At 30.9% G+C, this 23,428-nt stretch overlaps 1 protein-coding gene across 2 annotated transcripts in view; it reads right to left on the reverse strand.

Moving 5' to 3' along the window:
- LOC149374027 (N(G),N(G)-dimethylarginine dimethylaminohydrolase 1) overlaps positions 1-23,428 on the reverse strand; it is a 257,232-nt gene that overhangs the window by 158,568 nt on the left and 75,236 nt on the right. For both annotated transcript variants that reach the window (XM_089595014.1, XM_089595015.1), the window contains exons 2-3: positions 18,335-18,437; positions 18,174-18,271 (exon numbers count right to left, since the gene is read on the reverse strand). In XM_089595014.1, the coding sequence (XP_089451140.1) occupies positions 18,174-18,271; positions 18,335-18,437 (201 nt within the window). The remainder of the gene's footprint in view (positions 1-18,173; positions 18,272-18,334; positions 18,438-23,428) is intronic.

Below are 23,428 nucleotides of genomic sequence, written 5' to 3' on the forward strand. Positions count from 1 at the left end.
ATCCCATACGATATTGCCAAGGTAACTCGACTTTTTCAGTTAAAACTACCGTTTGTAGAAGATTGTCATACGTAGCAATTAAAAAAAAGTGCTATCTCAACAAGGACTTGAACCTGGAACTCTTTTCTTACTAGGAAAGTGCGTTACCAATTTTGCCATCAAGGTCTCGGCAACTCCTCTTCTAAATCGCAACATTTTATACTTTTTCAACAAATTTTTCAGTTCAACGCCTTGCCCATATGGTATATAAGAATATTAGAACTAACTCTAATTTATCGATGGGTAAGTATTAAATGCGAGTGATCAAATTTATTGACATTTCCCATCCAATACGATATTGCCAAGGTAACTCGACTTTTTCAGTTAAAACTACCGTTTGTAGAAGATTGTTATATGTCGCAACTAAAAAAAAGTGCCACCTCGACCAGGACTAGAGCCTAGAACTCTTTTCTTACCGGGAAAGTGCGTTATCAATTTCACCATCGAGGTTTCGGCGACTCCTCTTCTCAATCGCTACATTTTATACTTTTTCGGCGATTTTTTAGTCCAATATTGTAATTTGTTTGATTCGTTCATCAATTGTACTCATTCCAATTTGTCTTAATAAATCTGGATTTCTTATGCCACCGGCTTTTTTCCATTAGTTCGCTGTTAATTATTGTTATCCTCCTCCCCCTTATTTTTGCTTATTTCAGATATTTAATAATACCCAAGTTGATTATTAGAATTTATTAAGCTTGTCTATCTAGTTAGTCAATTTTTTTCTTCATTTGTTGGGGAACTTCTGTCTATGATTTAATCTCATCTGTCTTGCTTCATTCTATTTTTACTGATTATTATTTTTCATTTAATTTTTGAATAATACTTAATCTACAGTAGTAAGCCCCTTATATTTCACTTGATTATTTTTAACTAACTTTTACCCAACAATGCATAGTAGATCGGCTGTGTCACCACGCTACATCTGATCTAAGAAATGGAAAAAAACGCACAAGTTAGTAAAGAAAATTCATTTTATTACTCTAATGTCAATATCCTCATACATATGAATCATTCCACTACTATTTTTACTTACAATTAAATAATTAAGTCGACAAAACAATCAATCATCATTCAATATATAAAGTTACATTAATATGATGAAACTGTTGTAAAACTTAAGTCAATTAAAATTTATCTGATACTGTAGTACGGCAGGTCGATTTTCGATAATTTGTATTATAAAATACGCGTGCCATCAGCTCTGAACCTAAAACTGTGGATGTTGATGGTAAAGGTGGTGGAAGTGTACGTAGTAGAAGTGGCAGTTTATTACAAGTTGTACGATCTGTAAAATTATTAATTCAGCGTCACACATCGAAATCACATAAAAAATATTAAATAAAAACAAAGTCTTGAGCTTAGTTTCAAAAAAAATTTTTTTTTAAATATACACACTGCAATATAATGTAAGACTTACTTTTATTATTAGCTAGTGATAGAGCTCTCCTCTCTTTATTGTTTTTGCTTCGATCTGTAAATAAAAAATAAACATAGAATGAAATATTAAAAATTTTTAAAGTCATTCAAAGATGTATACTCACTATTTTCATAGAATTTTAGAGAACTGCCTTGATTCTACTCCAACGAAGAGGTCTTAAGCCATGGTAGGGTCTGCTCCTCTTGCTCGAAGGATGTCATCTTCTTCGACAACTCAAAAGAATAATAATAAGCAATAGTCCAGCAGCGGTATTTATACCCCATTGTAGGTAGATCCACAAATCATTTACATGGAATTCTGTCCAGTGAATCCCATCTAGTAAATCCCATTCACTACTACTCCACTACACCATGTATTAAGCAAATGGCTTAGTCTATAGACACTATCAATGTATTGAGTATCAAATCTGTATACCACTTTCTAAGAATCTGATCCGATGAATCCCATCAACTACTTAATACGTTCTAGAACAGTTTTTTTTAATACATATGCAATTCAATGTATTATATAATTCATAATTCGAACGATTTTCATAAATTTAAATGTTTTATCATATCTCATAGCACATAACATTTGAAAATATTATAAACGTACTTTAAATTAATAAATAGTTGTTTAACATAATTAATGTATATATTACTTTCTGAAAATTTGTTCTCGTAACACTAAATTTTATGTGTTATTTAATTTATGATTCCAACATTTTTTATAAATTTAAATGCTCATTATACCTGATTGCATATAACATTTAGAAATATGACAAACTTACCTCAGAGTATCAAATAATTAGTAAAAAAAACTAACGTTTGATATTTTTATTTTACAGATCAGAAAATAATGAAAAATAACAAAAAAAACTTGTATTTTGACTTTTAAAACAGAAGTCAGTAAATTGTCGTAGCAAGAAATAACCAGTCTTCTAAAATCTCGGCAAACAATAAGTTGAAGAACAAACAAAATAGAAAACTATTATCGTGTAGACTTTTTAAAATAAGTCGATGAACACTTAAAAACAAAGATCTACAATTGTTGGTAACTAATATTTAAAAAATCTTAAGACGTTAAATCTCACTTCTTCAATTAATAAGATCCTGCAATATAAAATTCTATAACACATGATTTTCTCATAATTTTTATCTCCATTCGTAATACTTATTAGAGAGGGTGGGTATTTGTTATTCTTAATATCCTCTGTGAAATATTTAAAAGATAAAAGTCAATGGAGTTTTGATACCATCAGGAATTCATTTTCACTTGTCGTCATTTGATACTTTCTTAAGCATAGCTGATCACAAACGCTTGTAGCTGTACTTGATAATGTGAGATATAAGTGTGCACGATTACTCAAACAGCTTCTCTATAGTGCAGCATTCGCTGCACGCACATACACATACAAACCTTACAGTATTAAAGCTACTGACGTGCAGTAGCAACTTATACTTTCAGTATGCAGAAGACCTTTTAGAAATAACTTGCTTTAAATAATTTTTATCTCAATTCATGATACTATTTAGAGAAAGTGGATATATGTGATTTAAAACATCTTCTATGTAATACTTGAAAGATAAAAGTCAATAGACTCACCCATTCAATCGAGCCCAATGCAAAAAGAGCGGTGAAAATCGCTTAATATTCAGGTTTAACTGAATAAATGTTCAGCACTTCGTGGTATCAATAATAGTCTTAGTAGTAGTTAATTTTGGATATTAATAACTATAATAATTGCCAGATTTTCCGCTGTACACGTGAGCATTGATCGGACTGATAAATAATCATGAATAATTAATTAACAACAGCGGTTTCTGTGGTTAAAACACGTACATCTATAGAAACAGTAGTGGGGTGCTTGTATAATGGTGTGGCGTGTACAGGTTGTATTAGCCATATGTAATAATTCTAGCATTTGCTAATATTCCCGCTTAGTCTATAGGTCTTAACTCTAAGTTGTTCTAGTTTTTAATATTAAACTCGATCTATATATACTAATATCTAATATTAAACCTCAGCGCAGCTGTTCTCCGTTAACCTTTTGCATCTGTTAGTTCTTCAAAGTTATTTTATTATTTTACGCTTTGAAAAGTATTTTATTTGATTTCTTTTCCGGTCAGCATGGGCCAGCGTGCATGTATGTGAGTCATGCATGGTCATAGTACCTTAGCTACGAGCAATCTTGTAGGTGATTCACCTCTTTGCAGATGTACATTGGCCCCTGCGTTTAGTGTTATAAAATTGGCACGGAAAGTTTTGAAGAAAGGGGAAAAAAAAAACTAATGTGGATACACCGATGTTACAGTTCGTAATTAAGATAGGCCTATTCTTAACAATAAGCAGAGCTACCAACAGTGTGACATTAGATACAGGTACTTCCTAATTTTACAGTAGATAGCACGCACAGTTGTATATTCTTAGTGACTTGGATGGTAGAGCACTTGCTTTTCACCTGCAGGGCTCGGGTTCGAGACTCCGCTCCGTTATTTCCTCATGGGCAACTATAATGTACTTTTTATGTGACCTAATCCCTAGGATATCATATAAGTAGGCAATTGGTTCAAGGACTTTTACGTGGTACGCAGATTTTTTGGTAATAGTAAGAAACAACGATGCCTCAAAAGAAGGGGGCGAGTAAATGACTTTTTCATAGTAAAAGTGTACCATTAATGACTAACAATACAAATAATAAAATACATGTAGAGAATTAAAGTCGTATAATTATAAAGGTATGTGTGAACCCAGCCATTTGAACAAAGACAGACGAAACGAGGCGTTGCTTAAGTAGGATACTTATTCAGCAAAAAATTTTAAATATGCATGAAAACTTAAAAATCTAGAGAAGATAAGAATCCTTTTATCCTTACTCCAAATTTCGTGCGCCATAAACGCAAACACCTTAATTTTAGTATCTGAATAAGGTTTTTTAATAAATACATAGATTACCAGCAATAAATTGTATAATTTTGTAATTAACAGTAGTAAGTTATTACTCAAACCATTTTTAACGTCTTCGTAGACAAATAAACTTAAAAAAAAGTTTGATTTTAATGATGAATATTAACTATATATTATATAATAAATAACGAATAATTAAAACAACTTCAAGATTTTTTATCTTAACAATTCAATCCTTTTAAAAATTTAGTTCATTAACCAAATTTATAAAAAAAGTCTATTTTATTGAAAAAAAAGGTATTGCCACTTAATTTTTCTGTCTCTCATGAATAAAGAAGTTCACATTTGACTACGCAATTTGGAGCTCAAGGAAAAAAATGAGATAACAGACAAATATAACTTAACCTTATTTTTCATTTTCTGTAACCATGGGCCCATGAGTCAAAGACACGATCAAGAAATTTACTAATTTACCTATTGCTTAATCAAACAGCTACTTTCAATAAACCGTGTGTCACAGCTGTGATGGTATCAACATAATCTGATCGATAAGAAAGGAAACTCTATTTCTTTCCCTGAATGCTCTGAACAGCAAATTGTAAATTTAAAGTGCATTTAACCCTGCGATTCAGGTAGTTATAAATTATACATTATTTACCAAAAAGTAGTAAAATAAGAAAACAATTGTTCCAAACTCCTTTCACCGTAAGCATCTTGAATAACTGTTAATTAAAATGTTTGGATTTCATTAATATATAAAAGTAATGATAATAAAATTTAATTGAATAAATGGCAGGTTCAAGATAAATGATGACTATAATTACCAAATATTTGATCTAAAAATTTCGTTGGAAATAGTAATTTAATTTGTGTGATTAGAGTAAAGAAAAAATTGTTGCGACTAATACGATAAAGTAGTTTAATAAAAGGAAAAAAAGTAAGCATTGTAGATAAATATCCTGAAACTTTATTTTTTTTTTTTTTTTAATTAAGTTTGTTTAGTGAATTTATAAAACATATGTACAAATTATCCTCTACACCCCTTCATATAATTAGGACACTTTTTATGAGCTGCTTGAAGTAGAAATTTAGTGGAACCATTGTAGATCACAGTAGCTATGCTGTACAGACTGCGTTTATGTCCAGTTCTTTCTAGTATGAGCGATATCTAATGTGACCAAGTTTTTTAAAATAAATATTTTTTTTGTGCAACACACATTTTGTGAGACACTTATAGGATAATACTGCTTAGTACTTGTTTTTTAACAAAATTAAACTAAGTAATATTAACTTATGAATAGTACTTCATGCAAACCTAACGCTAAATACACTAGTGCCTTGCTATGTCGATAGTATATGAAAATGTTAGGGTAAAAGTCAGTATTAATTTTGTCAGAGTATGAGTACTAAACAGTTTAATACTACAAGTATCATACAAAACGTATGTTGCACAAAAAAACTTCACCGTTTTAAATTGATTTTTGAAGTTTTTAAGGCTACATATTTATAAAAAAGGACACTTTTCCTTGCCAGTGCATAAAGGCTCCAGATATTTCTTATAAAATATGAACTCAACACATCTAACTTACTCAATCTTGTAGTTTTATCATAATTTACTTTTGTGGGTACTCTTAAATAAGTCAGATAATGTTTTTGATAACCTTATTATTAGTTTTAAAACATCAGCGTTCCATAAAAACACCACAATGTTGTTTTAAAAATTTGTTGACAAATTATACTTAAAATACTATTGTCACATATTTTTACACTGAAATTAAATGAAATGAATCAAAAACATACATAGTATTTCAAGTAGTGCTCAAGATAGTAAAATTTCGTTTCAATATTTGACAAAAATTAGGGGTATGTAACCTGTGAAACTAAAGGAAACATCAAAAGAATTACTTTTCTATTATTAGTAACAGTATAAGTTAAACTCAAAAATGAGTTTAACAGCTAAGAGAATCAAACAAAAAATTTAACCGAATGAATTATCAATAGTTAGGTTGCCAGAGGTTTTGAAAATGGTGGTTTATCGCAACAAAGGGTGTTTAAGCTTAAAGATAAAAAATAATATGAGGAACGATACCTGACAGTCCCTGTATCAATCAAAATACGCATTATAAGTTTTTATATGAAAAATCTTTTTATTTTTTTTTTGGCTTCATATTTTGTTTTTCGTTAATGTCATGAAAACTATTAATTATAAAAGAATTTATTGGGAACCAAAATTGTTCAGAAGATAATTTAGCATAAGGTAGAAGTATGTTAAAAAATTCAAAAACTAATTTTCATCGTTTAAACAAGCAAAAAGGTCCAAATAACACAAAAACTAACTGTGCGTCGAAGTACACGTTAAATACATTCAAATTCACTGAAAATTGGATGTGTTATGAATATAAGTGTGGTTATTATTGAATGCCACGTCTGATCACGAGAGTTAAAAACGGTGACCTACATCAAAACTGTAGGTAGGAAAATACCAGATGACTTCACAGTCCTTAGCTATTTTAAGCCCATCATTAGTTGTTGGAAAAGGCATGCTAATGTCTTTAAAAAACTAATCACATAGCTAAACATGCTTTATAAACAACATTTAAAACAGTGCTTAATCCTACATGAAACGCATACTCAATAGATTTTGTGCTATCTCCTCTTGCATGATACCTTAGACAAATTTCTTATTTTGTTTTCGCACAAATTGATTCCCTTATCTCTTTTTTACTATTAATGAGTGGTCCAACAAGCATTGATACCTTATCAAACTTTCTAGAATCCATGCGTAAATAATTAAAACAAAACGCTGGATCAGTGATTCTCAGCATTTGTACGAGATTATTGCTATGTCCTTAAAGATTTCTCTGGGCCTCTGCGAAAATGGGCCGTACCCACATTGATCTTCTCTTTCTTTCTCTTTTGTTTAAGATCAAATACGAGTGATAAATTTTCAATACAGTCAGTTTCATATTATGCTTTTTTACAGATGTCATAAATTTATTTTTGAGTAAAATTATCATTTTGGATATACGTAGTTTTACGAAATCAATGTTGTCCATTTTGTCACAACTATGAGCGACCGATTTCAAATTGCGGAAATGAAACAAAAAGTTCTCAAAATAAACTTTTAGCAATAATCAGCGGTGTCCAATTGACATACATGTATACTAATAAACACCACTACCTGCAATAGTTACAGACAAACCAAATTTGACAACCCGCCGTCCCATGATCGCGCAACGTCAAAAATTGTGTGCCTTGTTCACATGCAGCAGAAAGACATCGCGTCACTCCATTTTAATATATAAGAGTGAGTAAAAGGTCAGAGTAACAGACCTCTCTCTCGGTCTCATATCTGCAATACTAGTGCTGTGCTACATGTGAACAGGGCACATAGTTCTGCCGTGGATGCACGTGCTGCTTCACGTTGATTGGGCGTCATTTTGCTGTGCCGTGCGGATTCCTACTCCATGTATCCGCACCCTAAAGGATTCTGAAATAGTATCTTGAAGACCTACGGAGGCAAAGTAACGGAGCTTAGTGAAGGCCTTCCTTAGGTATCCTTAATAGCCATGTACCTAACCATACATGAAGCATCTTTTGTCGTATATACATCATGCATGCATAATCAATATTATTGCAACAAAAATAGTACAATGACCAGTTAGGCAAAAGTATTATGTACTAGGTTTTATTGATTTTCAAATATATATACAATTCCACGTAATTTAATGAAATACTAAATCAAGCCTTTTTGACTTCTTCGTTGAGCTCTCCGTCAAAGCTTACATTATCTTTACTCCACCTTAAAAATCTTCCACCTCCCAATCCTTGGAGTTTCTGAAAATGTTGATGAGTGCAGTTTAAACCAGTTTTTCGTTTATATGATTTTTCAAATAAGTTTTGATTGTGCGAATGAATCAAACAATTTGTGAAAATAAGAATGTAAGTAAAAAATAATGATTATATAGAAAAATTACATTAATAATTCAAACTGTTATCAAGAAGTATGCAATACAACTTGGTTTCTGTAAAAACCAATTTTCTTTGCATAATCTTCTGAGGGGTATATTCCTTAATAAGATATTTTGATAAAATTTTATAAGGATACTTTTCAAATTATCACCTAATTCAATACCATAATTTATGGTAAATTAAAAGTACTTTTCTTAGAACAGTAAATAGTATAGTCAACTTATACAACTGAGCAATAACATAAATGGTGATACTTTTATGCAATGTCGTCTGTTAATTTTCGAGTTGATGCTAACTATAAATTCTTACAATGAATAGTGTTTATTGCACTACTTCACTCACCCAAGATTTATAACAAAAATCTCAAGTGTTAGAATATAAGCAGGTATTGAATTGAATTAGACATAGAGAAAACTAAATGGAGGCTACTTATGAAAGTATAACAATCTATTATGTCAAGTAGCAAGGAGAATAACAAATAAAAATATTAGGAAAAAAAAGAAAACTGTTTATTCTAATATAACAAATATAAGTCAAATAATACCATACATTCAGCAATAACAAATATTTTGGCAACTCTAGACTCGTGACAATAAAAGCACGAAATTAAGGTCTATTGAATTTAACTAACAAAAGTAAGTGTCTTAGCGATAAATCAAACGAACTTTGAGATATTAAAAAAAACTGCTTAATAAGGCACTTAGCTATGCTGAGTTTTACGTGGCTAGTCAAGTCGAGGAACACAGATTGCAGACAAGAGGCAAAGAAAGAAAACTATGATAGAAAATAAGTCGTCTTGAGCGACGAAAAAAAAAGGCTCTGCTCATAGTTAACACTACGATGATCGGGAGACGAGAGAGCCGCGCAACTACCGCGATAAGAGCTCTGAACGCAAAAATAGAGCCAGGGCGGGAAGGCCCATCCCGCGAGGGACTTCAAAGTCTAACATAGGTGAGTACTTACACTTCTAAAACATCACGCATAGGACGCCTCCACCGCAGTCCCACATATAGGTGAATACGGAGAATTGTGTCGACTTAACGTAGCCACTGTTCAACTCAACAAATAGCTAACGGCGTATCGCAGTATAAGCGCTTGTGCCACCAGATCAATATTGATGCCTTTGGAACTCCAGTGAGCCACACTTAAATGTCAATAAAGCAACTGTGCAGGTATGGTGAGCCACTAACATCGAGCGCATGTCTTTCTGTCTTCATCAGTTTATTGAGTTAAAATCATTGACTTAAGTTAAATAAAAAAAATTTGCATACACAATAAACATAAACGAAGAAGTATAACTGAGTGAAAAGTTAAAGAAATATTCTGGGTGGCCATTACGAGTAAAAACGTAAAAACGTTTAATCTCAGCTTCTCTTTACCCTAAAAAAAGATTTTTTTTTTAATTCGTTCAAAAATAAGCACAATTAAATGCCATACTTTACAAATAAGAAAACATTTCACTTACCGTCATTCAGTGCTTTGTGACAAGTTTTTATTAAACAACTTAACTGTTTGTTCATTTCAAAAACCTGAATTTTTCAAAGATCAAAGATATTATTAGTATAAACTAATTCTAAAAAAGTAGATCTCGATTCATAGCAGTTTGCTAATCGTACGAGAATTCAGAATTTTTAATTTACAGTTTTGCTATAGGCCACCGTTTTAGAGTCTCGTGATTAGACGTAGCAGTCAATGTTAACCACACTTATATTCATTACATTTCTAATTTTCAGTGAATTTAATCGTATTTATTGTGTACTTCGATGCACAGTTAACTTTTAAGTTATTTAGACTTTTTTGCTTGTTTTAACAATAGAAATTAGTATTCGAATGTTTTAAAATACTCCCACCTTATGCTAAATTATCTTCCCAATAATTTTGGTTCTAAATAATTTCTTTTATAATCAAAAGTTTTCATGACATTACAGAAAAACAAAAAAAAGCCAAAAAAATAAAAAAATTTTGTGGACGTAAGAATATTAGAATTTAATCTAATTTATCGATGAGTAAGTGTTAAATGAGAATAATTGAAATTATCAACATTTCCCATCCAACACACGATTGCTAAGGCAACTCAAATTTTTCAGTGAAAACTACAGTTTGTAGAAACATTGTAATACATAAAAATTGAAAAAGAGTGCCACCTCGACCAGGACTTGAACCTAAAACTCTTTTCTTGCCGGGAACGTGCGTTACCAATTCCGCCATCGAGGTCTCAGCAACTCCTCTTATTTGTTATACTTTATGTACCGGCAAGAAAAGAGTTCCAGGTTCTAGTCCTGGTCAAGGTGGTATTTTTTTTCATTCGCTACGTATGACATTGTTTCTACGAACTGTAGCATTCACTGAAAAATTCGAGTTGCCTTGGCAATCATATGTTGGATGGGAAATGTCAATAAATTCAACTACTCGCATTTAATACTTACCCATCAGTAAATTAAGGTAAATTCTAATACTCTTACATACTATATGAGCAAGGCTTCGGACTAAAAAAATCGCTGAAAAAGTATAAAGTGTAGCAATTGAGAAAAGCAGTCGCCCAGACCTCGATGGCGAAATTGGTAACACACTTTCCCGGCAAGAAAAGAGTTCCAAGTTCAAGTCCTGGTCGAGGTGGCACTTTTTTCAATTGCTACATAAGACAATGTTTCTACGAACTGTAGTTTTGACTGAAAAATTCGAGTTGCCCTGGCAATCGTGTGTTGGATGGGAAATGTCGATAAATCCAATTACTCGCATTTAAAAAGATTTTGTACTTAGAAACTTAAAATGCGTATCTTGGTTTATACAGGGACTGTCAGGTATCGTTCCTTATATTACTTTTCAACTTTAAGCTCAAACACGCTTTTTTGGGATAAACCACCATTTTCAAAACCTCTGGCACTCTAACTATTGTTGGTTTATTCGGTTAAGTTTTTTGTTTGATTCTCTTAGCCATAAGACTTATTTTTAACTTTAACTTATAATGTTACTAATAATAGAAAAAGAATTCTTTTAATGTTTTCTTAAGTTTCACAGGTTATGTACCTCTTATTTTTAACAAAAATTGAAACAAAATTTTACTATCTCGAGCACTATTTTAATTACTATATATTTTATGATTGATTTCATTTAATTTCAGTGTAAAAATATGAGACAATAGTATTTTGAGTATAATTTGTCAACAAATTTTAAAAACAACATTGTGGTGTTGCTATAAAGCGCTGGTGTTTTAAAACTAGTAATAAGGTTATCAATGACATTATCTGACGTATTTGAGAGTACCCATAAAAATAACTTATGATAAAACTACAAGTTTGGGTTAGTTTGATGTGTTGAGTTCATATTTTGTAAGAAGTTTCTAGAGCCTTTATGCACTGGCAATGAAAAGTGTCCTTTCTTATGAATATGTAGCCTTGAAAACTTCAAAAATAAATTAAAACGGTGAAGTTTTTTTGTGCAACATACGTTTTGTATGACACTTGTAGTATTCAACTGTTTCGTACTCAGACTTTAACAAAATTATTACTGACTTTTGCCCTAACATTTTCATATACTATCGACTTAGCAAAGCACTAGTGTATTTAGTGTTAGGTTTTCATGAAGTACTAGTCATAAGTTCATATTACTTAGTTTGATTTTGTTAAAAAACAAGTACTAAGCCGTGTTATACTATAAGTGTCTCACAAAATGTATGTTGCACAATCATTGTTTCTTTTGATTAAAAATGACATTATATATCGCTTATAACAGGAAGAACTAGATATAAACGCAGTCTGTACAACATAGCTACGGTGGTCTACAATGGTTCCTCTAAATTTCTACTCCTAGCAGCTCATAAAAAATGTTTTTATCAAATGAAGGGGTGCTGAGGATAATTTGTACATATGGTTTATAAATTCACCTAACAAACTGAATTAAAAAAAAAAATTCAGTTTCAGAATAAGTATCTACGATGCTCGTTTCTTTGTTTTCCTTTTATTTCACTACTTTGTCATATAATTATTAACAACGTCTTCTTTACGCTTATTACATCAATTAAATTACTCTTTTCAACAAAATTTTTCTAGATTAAATACTTGGTAATATATGCATTAAAAATCCCGAGCTTGCCATTTATTTAACTAACTTTTAGTATCATTTTTCTTTATATATTGATGAAAACCAAACATTTTAAATTACAGTTGTTTAATAACTAGGTAATTCTTACAATAAAAAATGATATGTATAACGAAAATCGTTAAAGCGATGGACAAATTACTTAAACAATTGTTTTTACATGCGATTCATTAAGAGTAGCTGTTATATTTAACGATAAATTGAACAGTAAATCAGTAAATTTCTTGATTATATCTTTGACTAATGGCATACGGTTGAGGGAGTATCCCCTCTACAAAAAATAATGTAAAGATATTTATAATATTCGATATATAGATAAATTATTACATTAAAAAGTTTCAGTTAAAATTTTAAATCCCTCCAAAGCTGCAAATCCAAGATATCAATGAAAATATTCTACTCCGTTCACCATGGCATCTAATGTAAATCTGAAGTTTTTGTCTTTTTAATTATTGATATCTGAATAAATAACCTCAAGATTGGCATGAGATTTTTCTAGTGAGTAAAAAAATATTTAAAGAATCGATATATTTTTTGTTAAGTGGATTCAGAGGATATGCTCTTAGTAATGAACAAATCAATAAAAGAAATATTGTGATTGCTGGAGCCGAAACGCCAGTCGTGACAACGTTGCACTATATATATACTAGTGGGGCTGACGCCCGTCCCTGCGCGCTCCACGCGCCTACCCCCACTCACAGATCGAGTAGACAAAATAAAAACATTACTCGTGTAATTATCAATGCATGCTGAGAATGAGCTCACAACAGCAGAATACGCGAGTCACAAAGGAGTTGATAAAACAGATGATAACATAAATATTAATTTTCCAATAAAATTTTTAAATAATATCAGACAAAGTCTTCCACCACACTAATCGAAATAAAAAATATATGCTATAGTAATGTTAATTAGAAATTTGAGTATATCAGACGGTCTTTGTGATGGCACAAGATTAAAAGTAGCAAAATTCTTCAAGTATAATATAGAAGCAGAAATAATAACGGGTGAAAAAAAAGGAAGCAAAGTTTAAATTACTCAAATAACATTGAATACTAGCACCTTATCATTATTACCTTTTATCACATATAGAAAACAGTTTTCCTTTATATTAGCATTTTCTATGAGTATCAACAAATCACAAGGACAGAGATTTGATTCCTTAGGATTGTATATTAGGAAACCTTTATTCTTTTACGGATAATTATACGTTGCTTTAACAGTCTGTAGGAATCAAAAAATAATTTTTACCTAAATTGAATCCGAGAATAAATCAAAAATTGAAAATATTGTTAAGCATGAAATTTTTCAGTAATTCAAAAATATGTAACTTCAAAGATCGTCACATTAAAACAGACATATGTTAATTCATAAAAACCATGAAGAAAAGTATGTGAAAAACGTGGAAAGGGTATTAAAAAAACACATGGGTTAAAAGGACACATAAAATGTCACAACATTAAATTTACAGAATGAATTATTGTTTTAAAAATTTGATTGTGTTTGTCTATTTAATTATACCTGCTCCTGAATTCTGTCTTTTTGTAAATAAAGTCCTTAGTTAATCAAGAATTTTATATTTGGGTAAAGTACACATGGACCAGAAAGAGATTTGAAGTGTAAAAGTTCAATTAAGTTAAACAAATAATGGTACTTCAGAGACATATAGTCAGTAAGGGTGAGAGAATAGACAGAGGAGGACCTATAATGAGTGACTTGAAAAACTCTAAAAACGAGGTATGACTTGGGTACTAAATTACATATATTTTTCAACATTTTAGATGGTGAAATGTTCTATAAATAAGTATTTTTTTGGGGGGGAGGTGAAAGGGAAGCTGAGGAGGAGCGGGGAGGAGTGGTGAGGGGAGGTTACTAAAATATAATTCGATCAAAAATGACGTAAAAACAAGCAAATAACTATGTGAATCGAGGGGGAGCCGAGGGGAAGCGGGGGGAGCAGCAGGGGGCTGAGACTCACTTTTGTCAATACAACTGTATAATATAGGGATATATACATTTGTATGTGTGTGTATGTGTGTGTATACATGAGTAGCACTGTAGGACACCTTTCCTCCATCCCTCTCTCTGTCGTCTGTCAATGTTTATAATTGTTTATTGAGTTTATCGTAATCTATTTTACATCATTACTAGTCTTATTAAGTTTATCTCACGAAGTTATTATAGGCTTAAGAATAATTATTGTATGTACTTGATAGTTACTATTTTGTAAAGTATTCTTTTGATTTTTTACAAGTGATTTAGTGCTGATTTGTACACACACTTATATATTATTTATTTTATTTCATTCTTTAAAATCAAAAATTTTTTTTTACATCTCATTAAGTTTGATTAAATGATTTCTTAAAGATGAATTGTTTATATTTCTTATTCTATGTTTATTTTCGTAATTTGTTTAAAAGTTATGTACATGTATACCTTAAATAAATCATAGACATTAGTTTATTGTAAAACATAGTCCATAGTTTTATTCGTAATCCAAAAAATTAATTTACTCAAACATTTAATAATAATCGTTAAATATCCACTATCATATCATGTGCCATTTCCAATTTTCTTTGTCTATTGCAGACCTTTACACCTAAATGACAACTTTATTTTTCGGGATTCGACTAATAATAAAAATGGTGTAGCAGTTTCATTCGATATGGGTTGGTTTACCAGAGGTACAGGAAGGACCTCCGACAGTTTGTCTGGATCAGCAGTTTTGATGGGTTGCATTTCAAAAAAAATCTTATCGTACATAACTCTAAATAGAAAATGCAAAACTTGTAATAGTGGCCATAAAGAAAATCATCACGATTGCAGAGTCAATTTTACAGGATCAGCTAAAGCTATGGAATCATATGCTGCTGTTGAACTTACCACCAACAACAGCATTTAAAAAAAATGTAACCTTGATGACAAATTTTTAATAGCTGACAATGATAGCAGCTTAATTTGTGCTGTCAGAAATGCTTGCGATTTTGAGGTAGTTAAACACTCTGATAAAAACCATACAAGTGAGGACGTGACAAACGCGCTTTATAAAATTATTGGCAAGCACGAAGAGCTCCAATCATCACACGTAAAATTTTTACACAAGTGCTTCACTTATGCTGTTTTTGGAAACACAGGTACCAGTCCAGAAATGGCCTCTGCAATTAAAAATATCCCAAACCATTGCTTTAATACCTATGATAAATGCGGATGATGGTGTCAATTTACAAAAAATCCTGATTCTTACATGCATTCTGTGATAGGCAATGGCTTTAGAAATCAGAACGTGTTCAACGACTTAAAAAACATTTTTGTTCACTTGCTTAAAATACAAGTTTGTTTGCTGATGGAACGTCAAGTAATGGTAATGAAAGTTTGAATGCCATGATTGTTAGTAAAGCCCCGAAAAATAGAGTTTACGGTATGTCTTCAGCAGGAGGTGTAAGAGTAGTTTGCGCTGTTGGCAAAAAAAATTTGGGAAAAAATTACTTGTTCGATGTGCCAAAAAAAATTGTTACTTTCTCCAGGCAAATACACCAAATAACATTGTATGAAAACTGATAATTTTGCCAAAAAAAGGTACATACAATCTTCGACAATTAAATTAAAAAAAAATTTTGTTATTTTTTTAACGTAAAAAAGAAGATTAAAAGCATCAAAAAGAGTCGTCAGAAGGTATAATGTATAAATCTGATTTACATCTATTGGCAGAAGAAAATAAACTTGAAATAGCTACAATCAGTGACACTCTTCAACCTTTCGTAATATTTTTTTATTTAGAAACAGTAGGGTTCGGAAAACAAAAAGAAATTATTCAGATTGAAGCTAAGTGCCAGAGTCATGAATTTTCTGTTTACATTACCTCTAGTCAACTAACTGGTGAAGGAGCTTGTTCAACAAACGGCTTGAGGCTTTTTAATGGAAGAATAAAAATCTACCGCAAACTTGTTGAATATCTGAGATTGTTTAATGCTATGATTTCATTTTACTTTTCATGTTTATTTAAAAGAAAGTGCATCTTAATGGCCCACAATTTTACATTTGATAGATTAAAATTCATATTAGCTGTAAAAAAAACTTTCATGGAAGAATTCTTCCAGTCCATAATTTTGGGATTTGCAGATAGTTTACCTTTGATAAAAAAAGTAACTTAGAAGACAGGTAAAGGCGGAAATATGCTTGAAACTTTTGCAAAAAACTTGAAATTGCATGCTAGTCAATCACACAATGCTTTGAAAGATTTAGTTCTATTAGAAAATATTCTACTTAAATTAAAAATAACGGATGATAAGTTTTTGGAGACCCTTGTAACTTGGGCTAATATTTATGATCAAGAAAATTTAGAAAAAATGTTGCTCGAGACTTTGAAAAAATTTAGTGCTTTAAACGAGTGCATCTCTCTTGAGACACGAAAAAAAAAATCATTGTCGCTGGCATTACCTACACTGACATTGTGGATGCATATTTAGAAAATAATTAAGAAGGAATAATGAGACTATTAGGTACAAATAAAACGAACAAAGTACGTGTAACAGATAGTATTAGAATCATTAACAAAATCAATAATTATTTTGAACTTCGCGTACGATTTCTTAGCTGTCATAAAGTATTATTTCATTATTAGGTATTTATTTATTTGTCATAAGTGTAGGATACATATTATTTATGTTACACACTAAGAATCTATTGTTACTTTAATGATTATAAATTTTGTGTTTGTGCAATAAATACTTTTTATAACACCAATACAGCTTAGCCTATTCTTTCTATTTTAATAAAGTGTTATTTCTGTAAATGAAAATTTATTGGATCAATATTACTATAACAAATACGAAATACAAAATATCATGCCTAATAGTGCGACGTTGTCACATCGTCAGAATGCCTTGTCGATACTACAGTTTTCTATAATGCATCAAATCAGTTAAAGGGGATACTCCCTTAAAAAAAATAAAGAATAATTTTAAGTTGTATTTGTCTGTTATCTCATTTTTCTTTTCGAGCTCTAAATTGCGTCGTCAAGTGTCGGTTTTATTAATTATAAGAAACGGCAGAAATAAGTGGCAACACCTTTTTTTTTAATAAGATGGTTATTTTTTAATCAATTTCTTTATTTAACTGGATACCTTAAAGGATCTTACCGTTAAGGTAAAAAATTTTAATTTCGTTTGGATAACTTAATATTTATTACGTATAGTTAATGTTTATCATAAAAATCAAACTCTTTTTAAGTTAATTCGTCTACGCAGACATTAAAAATGGTACGAGTAATAACTTTATAAGAATACTTAAAAAAATAATACAATTCATTGCTTGTAATTGATTTATTCACTAAAAAATTTAACACAATAAAATCAAGGACAAACTAAACTGATTTTACTCTTTATTGAGAGGAGCTCAGAGTGACTAAAAAAGGGAAAGAGGTATGGAATGATGAATGAGATATTCCAAAAACACCATATTAAATTGACAGATATTGATGTAGGCAGTAGTATTAATCTCTCCTCTAAGAAGCTGCAAGCAGCTAGCTTGTACAGACGTTTGTCTTTTAAAGGGCCTGAAAGTAGAACTTAAGCAATAGCAAAATATATATTTTGTGGTACATACATAAAATATATTTTCTTCCCATTGAAGCGTTCGGGGATGTGGACGTTAGAACAATTGGCTTGTTTGTTAATCCTGAATAAAAAGTTATTTAATAGACGTACGATAGCTCTGCCTTTATAGATTTTGCATTTACCTTAATAGGGACGCATGGGTATTCTGGAAATGATGCAGCTACAGCTATTGCTCCAGCTTCGTTAGTAAATTGAGATAATCCTATGAAAAATTCTTTGCCTGAAAAAATTTTTATACACATTATTACTATAGGATGTTTTTTCGAATAAATTGATCTATTACCGGTAAATAGAATATCTCCACAGTCTAAGCAAGCGTTTTTGTCTGCTATTTCGATCAATGGTATTTCCAATTCCTTTTTCAGAACCGCTTTTATGGTATCGATCTAAAGAATAATACATAATAATGTTAAAATTGTTGTGGATTCTAATGACATCAATACGATAAAATATGCATTATATGGTCCTCACATGTTCATTATTAAAGCAGTAAAGAAGGCAAAGTAGTTTCTAGAAGAAGTGCTAAATGGTAGATTTATGTAATTTGGTACACATTTTTATGAGAAAAACTACATGGAAAGACAAACGTAGTGAACATCAAGATTTACCACGTAGTTTTAAGCCTTAACTAATCGTATAGTGATTGAAAACTATGAAGTTTTCTGCTACTACATGTTTTTTCACTAAGAAACCTATTAGTTTTCACAAACATAACTTCTTTTTTCCACATTCTATTAAAAAGGAACGTTGTATTGTACTGTAACATACTATCTTCCTAAGTAGTATTTAGAATATTTTTTTTTGATTTATGTATTCCAACTCAAGGTGAGCTTCTCATGAGACAAAAGTATGAGGTCAGCATCTACTGGCTACTTTTTCAGATTATCAACTGATTATACAAACATTTTTTACGTACATAAATATGGGATCGAAATTAACAGATACATAATAAAACTCCAACTAGCTGATTGGAACCTCATATCTTAGAGGCAAAAAGTGATGGTCTGATTGATGGAGAAGTTCTTCCTGTCGTTCAAATAAAAAATTACTATATTTGAAATACCATAGATAATGTAATAATTTTCAATGAAAAATTGTTTTTTATACAAACAGTTAAATTTGTTTTCTATTCAAATTTAAACTTTCTATGGACTTTCGTAAACGTCTATTTTTAACGTGTTCGATTTCAACAGTACTTCTCACTCGACGGCCGAAAGTGATGTAAGGGCGGAAAGTACGCTCAAAGCCGGAGAGGCCTCCGCTCGACTCACGTATTCTATTTTCCTCTTTAAGGGCGCAAAGTGAGATCGTATTTTGTCTGGTTAATGATTAATTTAATAAAAGTGTAACTACAGGATTAGAAATGTAAAAATATTTAACGTATATTTTATGTACAGTAATGTATTTTTCATTACTCATTTAAAATTGATTGTGATTTCTTTTTTACAAAATAATAAAAGTCTAAGAAAGTAGTCGGTAAGATAAAGAATTTTTTGAAATAAGTAAGATTCATTCTTAATAAACAAAGGGTCACATCAAAGATTGTGTGGGGTCCAGCGGGCAAGGTGGCGGGGGACCAGGAGGTCAAGCCCCGGTAGGGGTAGGGGGGTAAAGCCCCTTTCTTCAAAAAACTAAATGATCGTTCAAAAAAAAAAAATTTATAACCGTTTCCCGAACAAAAAAAATAAACTTGATGGAATGAGAGTATCAGTATCTAAAATAACCACAAGAGGGCACCACTGTCTTTGGCTTTGTTCTCTTCTAGCTATGAGATATGACTATATAAAATTTTAGTTATTTTCTAAATGTATGGTTAAGTTTTTATAGTTATACGCGGAAGTTGGAAAAAATAATCTGGGGCAGCCAATTTTTTGAAACTTAGAGTGCGTTACCACCCTTGAAAGTTGGATGCCTGATCTAATGCCGTAGATACTCTCTCATTAACATATTTAATTTTTTTGTAAAGAATTTTATACAAAATATGTAACAGAATTTCCTACAATAATCAGGTCTTGTTTTAAAGATTTACAAAGAAAGACATTTGAAAGATGTTGCATATTACATATCTGTAATGTGCGGCGCCAATTACAAAATTTATTTTTCTTTTTTGCAAGCAAAAATGTACTTTCCACTCTAGGGCTGGAATGTTCTTTCTGCCCTGGCGGGAGGTTCCACTTTGCGCCCATGAAAAAGGCACTGAAAGTACTTTTGGCCCTTACTTTCCACCTAAAAGGAGAAAAGAATTTTATTTTTACTCTCTACTGGAAGTATAAATAAACAATTAATAACATGTAAATAACATTACAGCTGATGACCCACATTAATTTTTTTCAAATTTTTTTTTATATTGTACAACTATTCTGACGAGTGGTGCGTATAATGGTTTCTGCATTTTTGTGTTACTTTGCATATGTATGCTATTGTAATTAGCATATTAAAAAGTTGCCTCAGATTTTATTGTGATATTTTTCACTTACTCAGCAATGAAGACATCTTATGTTATGGCTTCCAAACTATTGGACTACAGTTGAAAAAACGCACGTAAGAAATTAGTTTTCCAGATATGAAAGCCAAGTAAGTTAAGACTGAGTCTTAAATTCGTGAAAATGTGTTATCAAGCCCCAGAACTACAAAAATTGCAGTCTGAACTATTGTGCTACCATGGCTACTTCAGTAATTTTGGAGTAATCTCACAGTTTAGATATTGTAAGTTGGAAAGCAAGGAACGAATCTCTTTATTAACTTTGTTCATAAAATGTTGAATGAATGTTGTGACACTTTAGTTTGCAATTTTCTTAGTTCAAAATAAGCATGTTAAGAAGTTTTGATTCTAGCTCCTAAAGATTTCTAATTAAAAATTCTATAATTTTCTAATTTATTTCTTTCGAGACAGAAAAAAATTTTTTATAAATGAATTAAAGAGGGCATAGATCTAAGACGGATTTGTTCACAGAAAAATTATTTATAGTAGTTAATCAAAGGAACTGAAATAAGTAATTTCCTTACGTGATTATTTAAAAATTTAGTTCTGTTAACAGAAAATAAAAATATTTCTTATGGCCATTGTCTGGAGGATTAGTACTAGTTGGAGGCACTCACGTTCTTATAAAAAATAGACGATTATTATGAAAGGCTTTACCCTCATCCCTAAATATCAAAAACTATTGAAAATAAATTCATTTAGTCCTCAGGTATATGTGATGAATTCATATAAATTCCAACTGAATATGAACAGAATACAAATTCGTTATGAATTCGTAAACTCAAGAACACTGAAAAAACAATTTTTCAATGTATATTAACGCATTTATTTAAATTTAATTTCTTTAAACTGACAAAATAATTTTTTGTTTTATTTTCTGATTATGAGTAGTAACTAAATAAATAATTTGTAAGATAGTACATTTTATGGCACAAATAAGAATTGGAATGGAATAAATTTAAACTTAAAACAAAAAAAAGTTTATTCAGAACAAAGCTTTAAATTGTTTCAATTATTTAAATATTTATTAAAAGACAATACCACTTATTTTCAAAGTTCCTAATAAACATTTATCCGTTCAAATAAGAGTGGAATTAAACTAATATGATATGTATTTAAATGAATCTCAACAAATGCATTTTTCAATTCAAATCAACTATTTTTAAGAATACAAACAAAAAAATTATTTACTTCGGTTCAATAAGTACTGATAGTTAAATAAATAATGTATTATTTTCCTGATAAGAATTCAAGACAACTTATTTTTTGTTTTCAATATGTTTTTAGAGAAGTTTTTCATCTAATTTTCGATATTCTGAATACGCACAACTTCTAATTTAAGTAAGTTCTTATTAAAACGAATAAAATATTGATTTTGCTTATCTGAATATATATTTGTTAAATTAAGAAAAACTATTTTTAAAAATACAAACAAAGAAATCATTCACTTCAATTAAATAAGCACTGATGTTAAGAGTATATGGATAATAAATATATCAAAATAAACGTTTTTTTTTATTTTGACAAATACATGGCAGCTTATTTCTTCTGTTATGTGGGGAAGAGGTTTGTAAGGAGGTGAATCGCGAGAATGATCAATACTTATTTTCTTAATGACCTTCATTCAAGATACCACGTTTATTAGGCAAAGTCACGCATGTGTTCCCGTTCAAGGCTCGTCCTGTCCTCCCGTTATTATCATCCAGTGTCTTAATTTGATAACGCTCAAGTGCCTTGATAACGCCCGAATCCCTTTATAACGCCCGACTACCGCAATTTAAGGCTCACTGGGCGTTAAATTACCTTGTTCGCCACCCACTGGAGCCCTTTTGCTAACGTAACCTCGCTGTTACCAGGGGAAGTCAGTATGATTTGCCTTGTATATCGTACGTAACGCGTCTGAAGCCGTGACGTCTTCACCCTCGACAACGCTGACTTTAACTTGTCCAGTGTTGAGCCAGTAGACTTCTTTGCAATTGTGCGTGAGTGTACTATACTGAATTCTGTTATCTGTATTGTTTATGTAGTTTAGTATTTCACACTCATCCTTCCATTGAATTGTAGAGAACTTTTGTTCTTTTTGCATTAATATTTTTGCTATCATTGTGTGTTAAGTGTACAACAATATTGATTGTGCATGCGCTTTGCCTTATATTACAATTATATATAAAATTACCGCGAATTGGGTATCTGCTTAAGCCTACTTTACTTTAAGTGTTGTTTTACATACAAAATAACTATAAATTACGTTATTTTACATAAAGTTTATATTTTATAATTTCACTTATCATTTGTTTATTTTACAATAAAAATGTCCGTACAAATTTCTTACTATCAGTATTAAAGAGAAAAGAAAATTCTTCTTGTCTTTGTCCTACGGACTGCGCCCCCCGATACAGTCGAGCGACTCCCGGCGCTCACTCTCATCTGCTCATAATTATTATTATTGTTATTATCATTCTTATAGTTATTTTTATTACTATTATAGCTACAATTACCATGTAATCTGATCAACGATAGATTTTTTCTAATACAATTAACCTTAACATAACTTTTCGATATTATATATTTTGAAGGGAAAAAAAATCCTTTCGTAGTCTCGTTCTACGGACTGCGCTCCTCAATACAGTCGAGCGACTCTCGGAGCTTATACTCATTTTTTCGTGAATATTAATCATGTGTTACAGCCAACGGCAACTCTATTACTTGTCTGGAGGGTTTCAGTCACCTCTCTGCTTGGAGTTGTACTATTGGCGCGGTCTGAACTACTGCCAAGTCTCGCGTTTCTTCTGGAGTTTTTTATTTTCCTGTAATCATTCTATAACATATTAATAGTAGGGCCCCCTACAGAGAAGGCACTCATGTATAAGAAAAAGAAATCCCATTCCCACGATT

The sequence above is a fragment of the Copidosoma floridanum genome, unplaced genomic scaffold (genome assembly GCF_036245765.1).
Source record: "Copidosoma floridanum isolate Cflo_tuat_1 unplaced genomic scaffold, Cflo_Japanese_pri ptg000023l, whole genome shotgun sequence".
Classification (NCBI taxonomy): Eukaryota; Metazoa; Arthropoda; class Insecta; order Hymenoptera; family Encyrtidae; genus Copidosoma; species Copidosoma floridanum.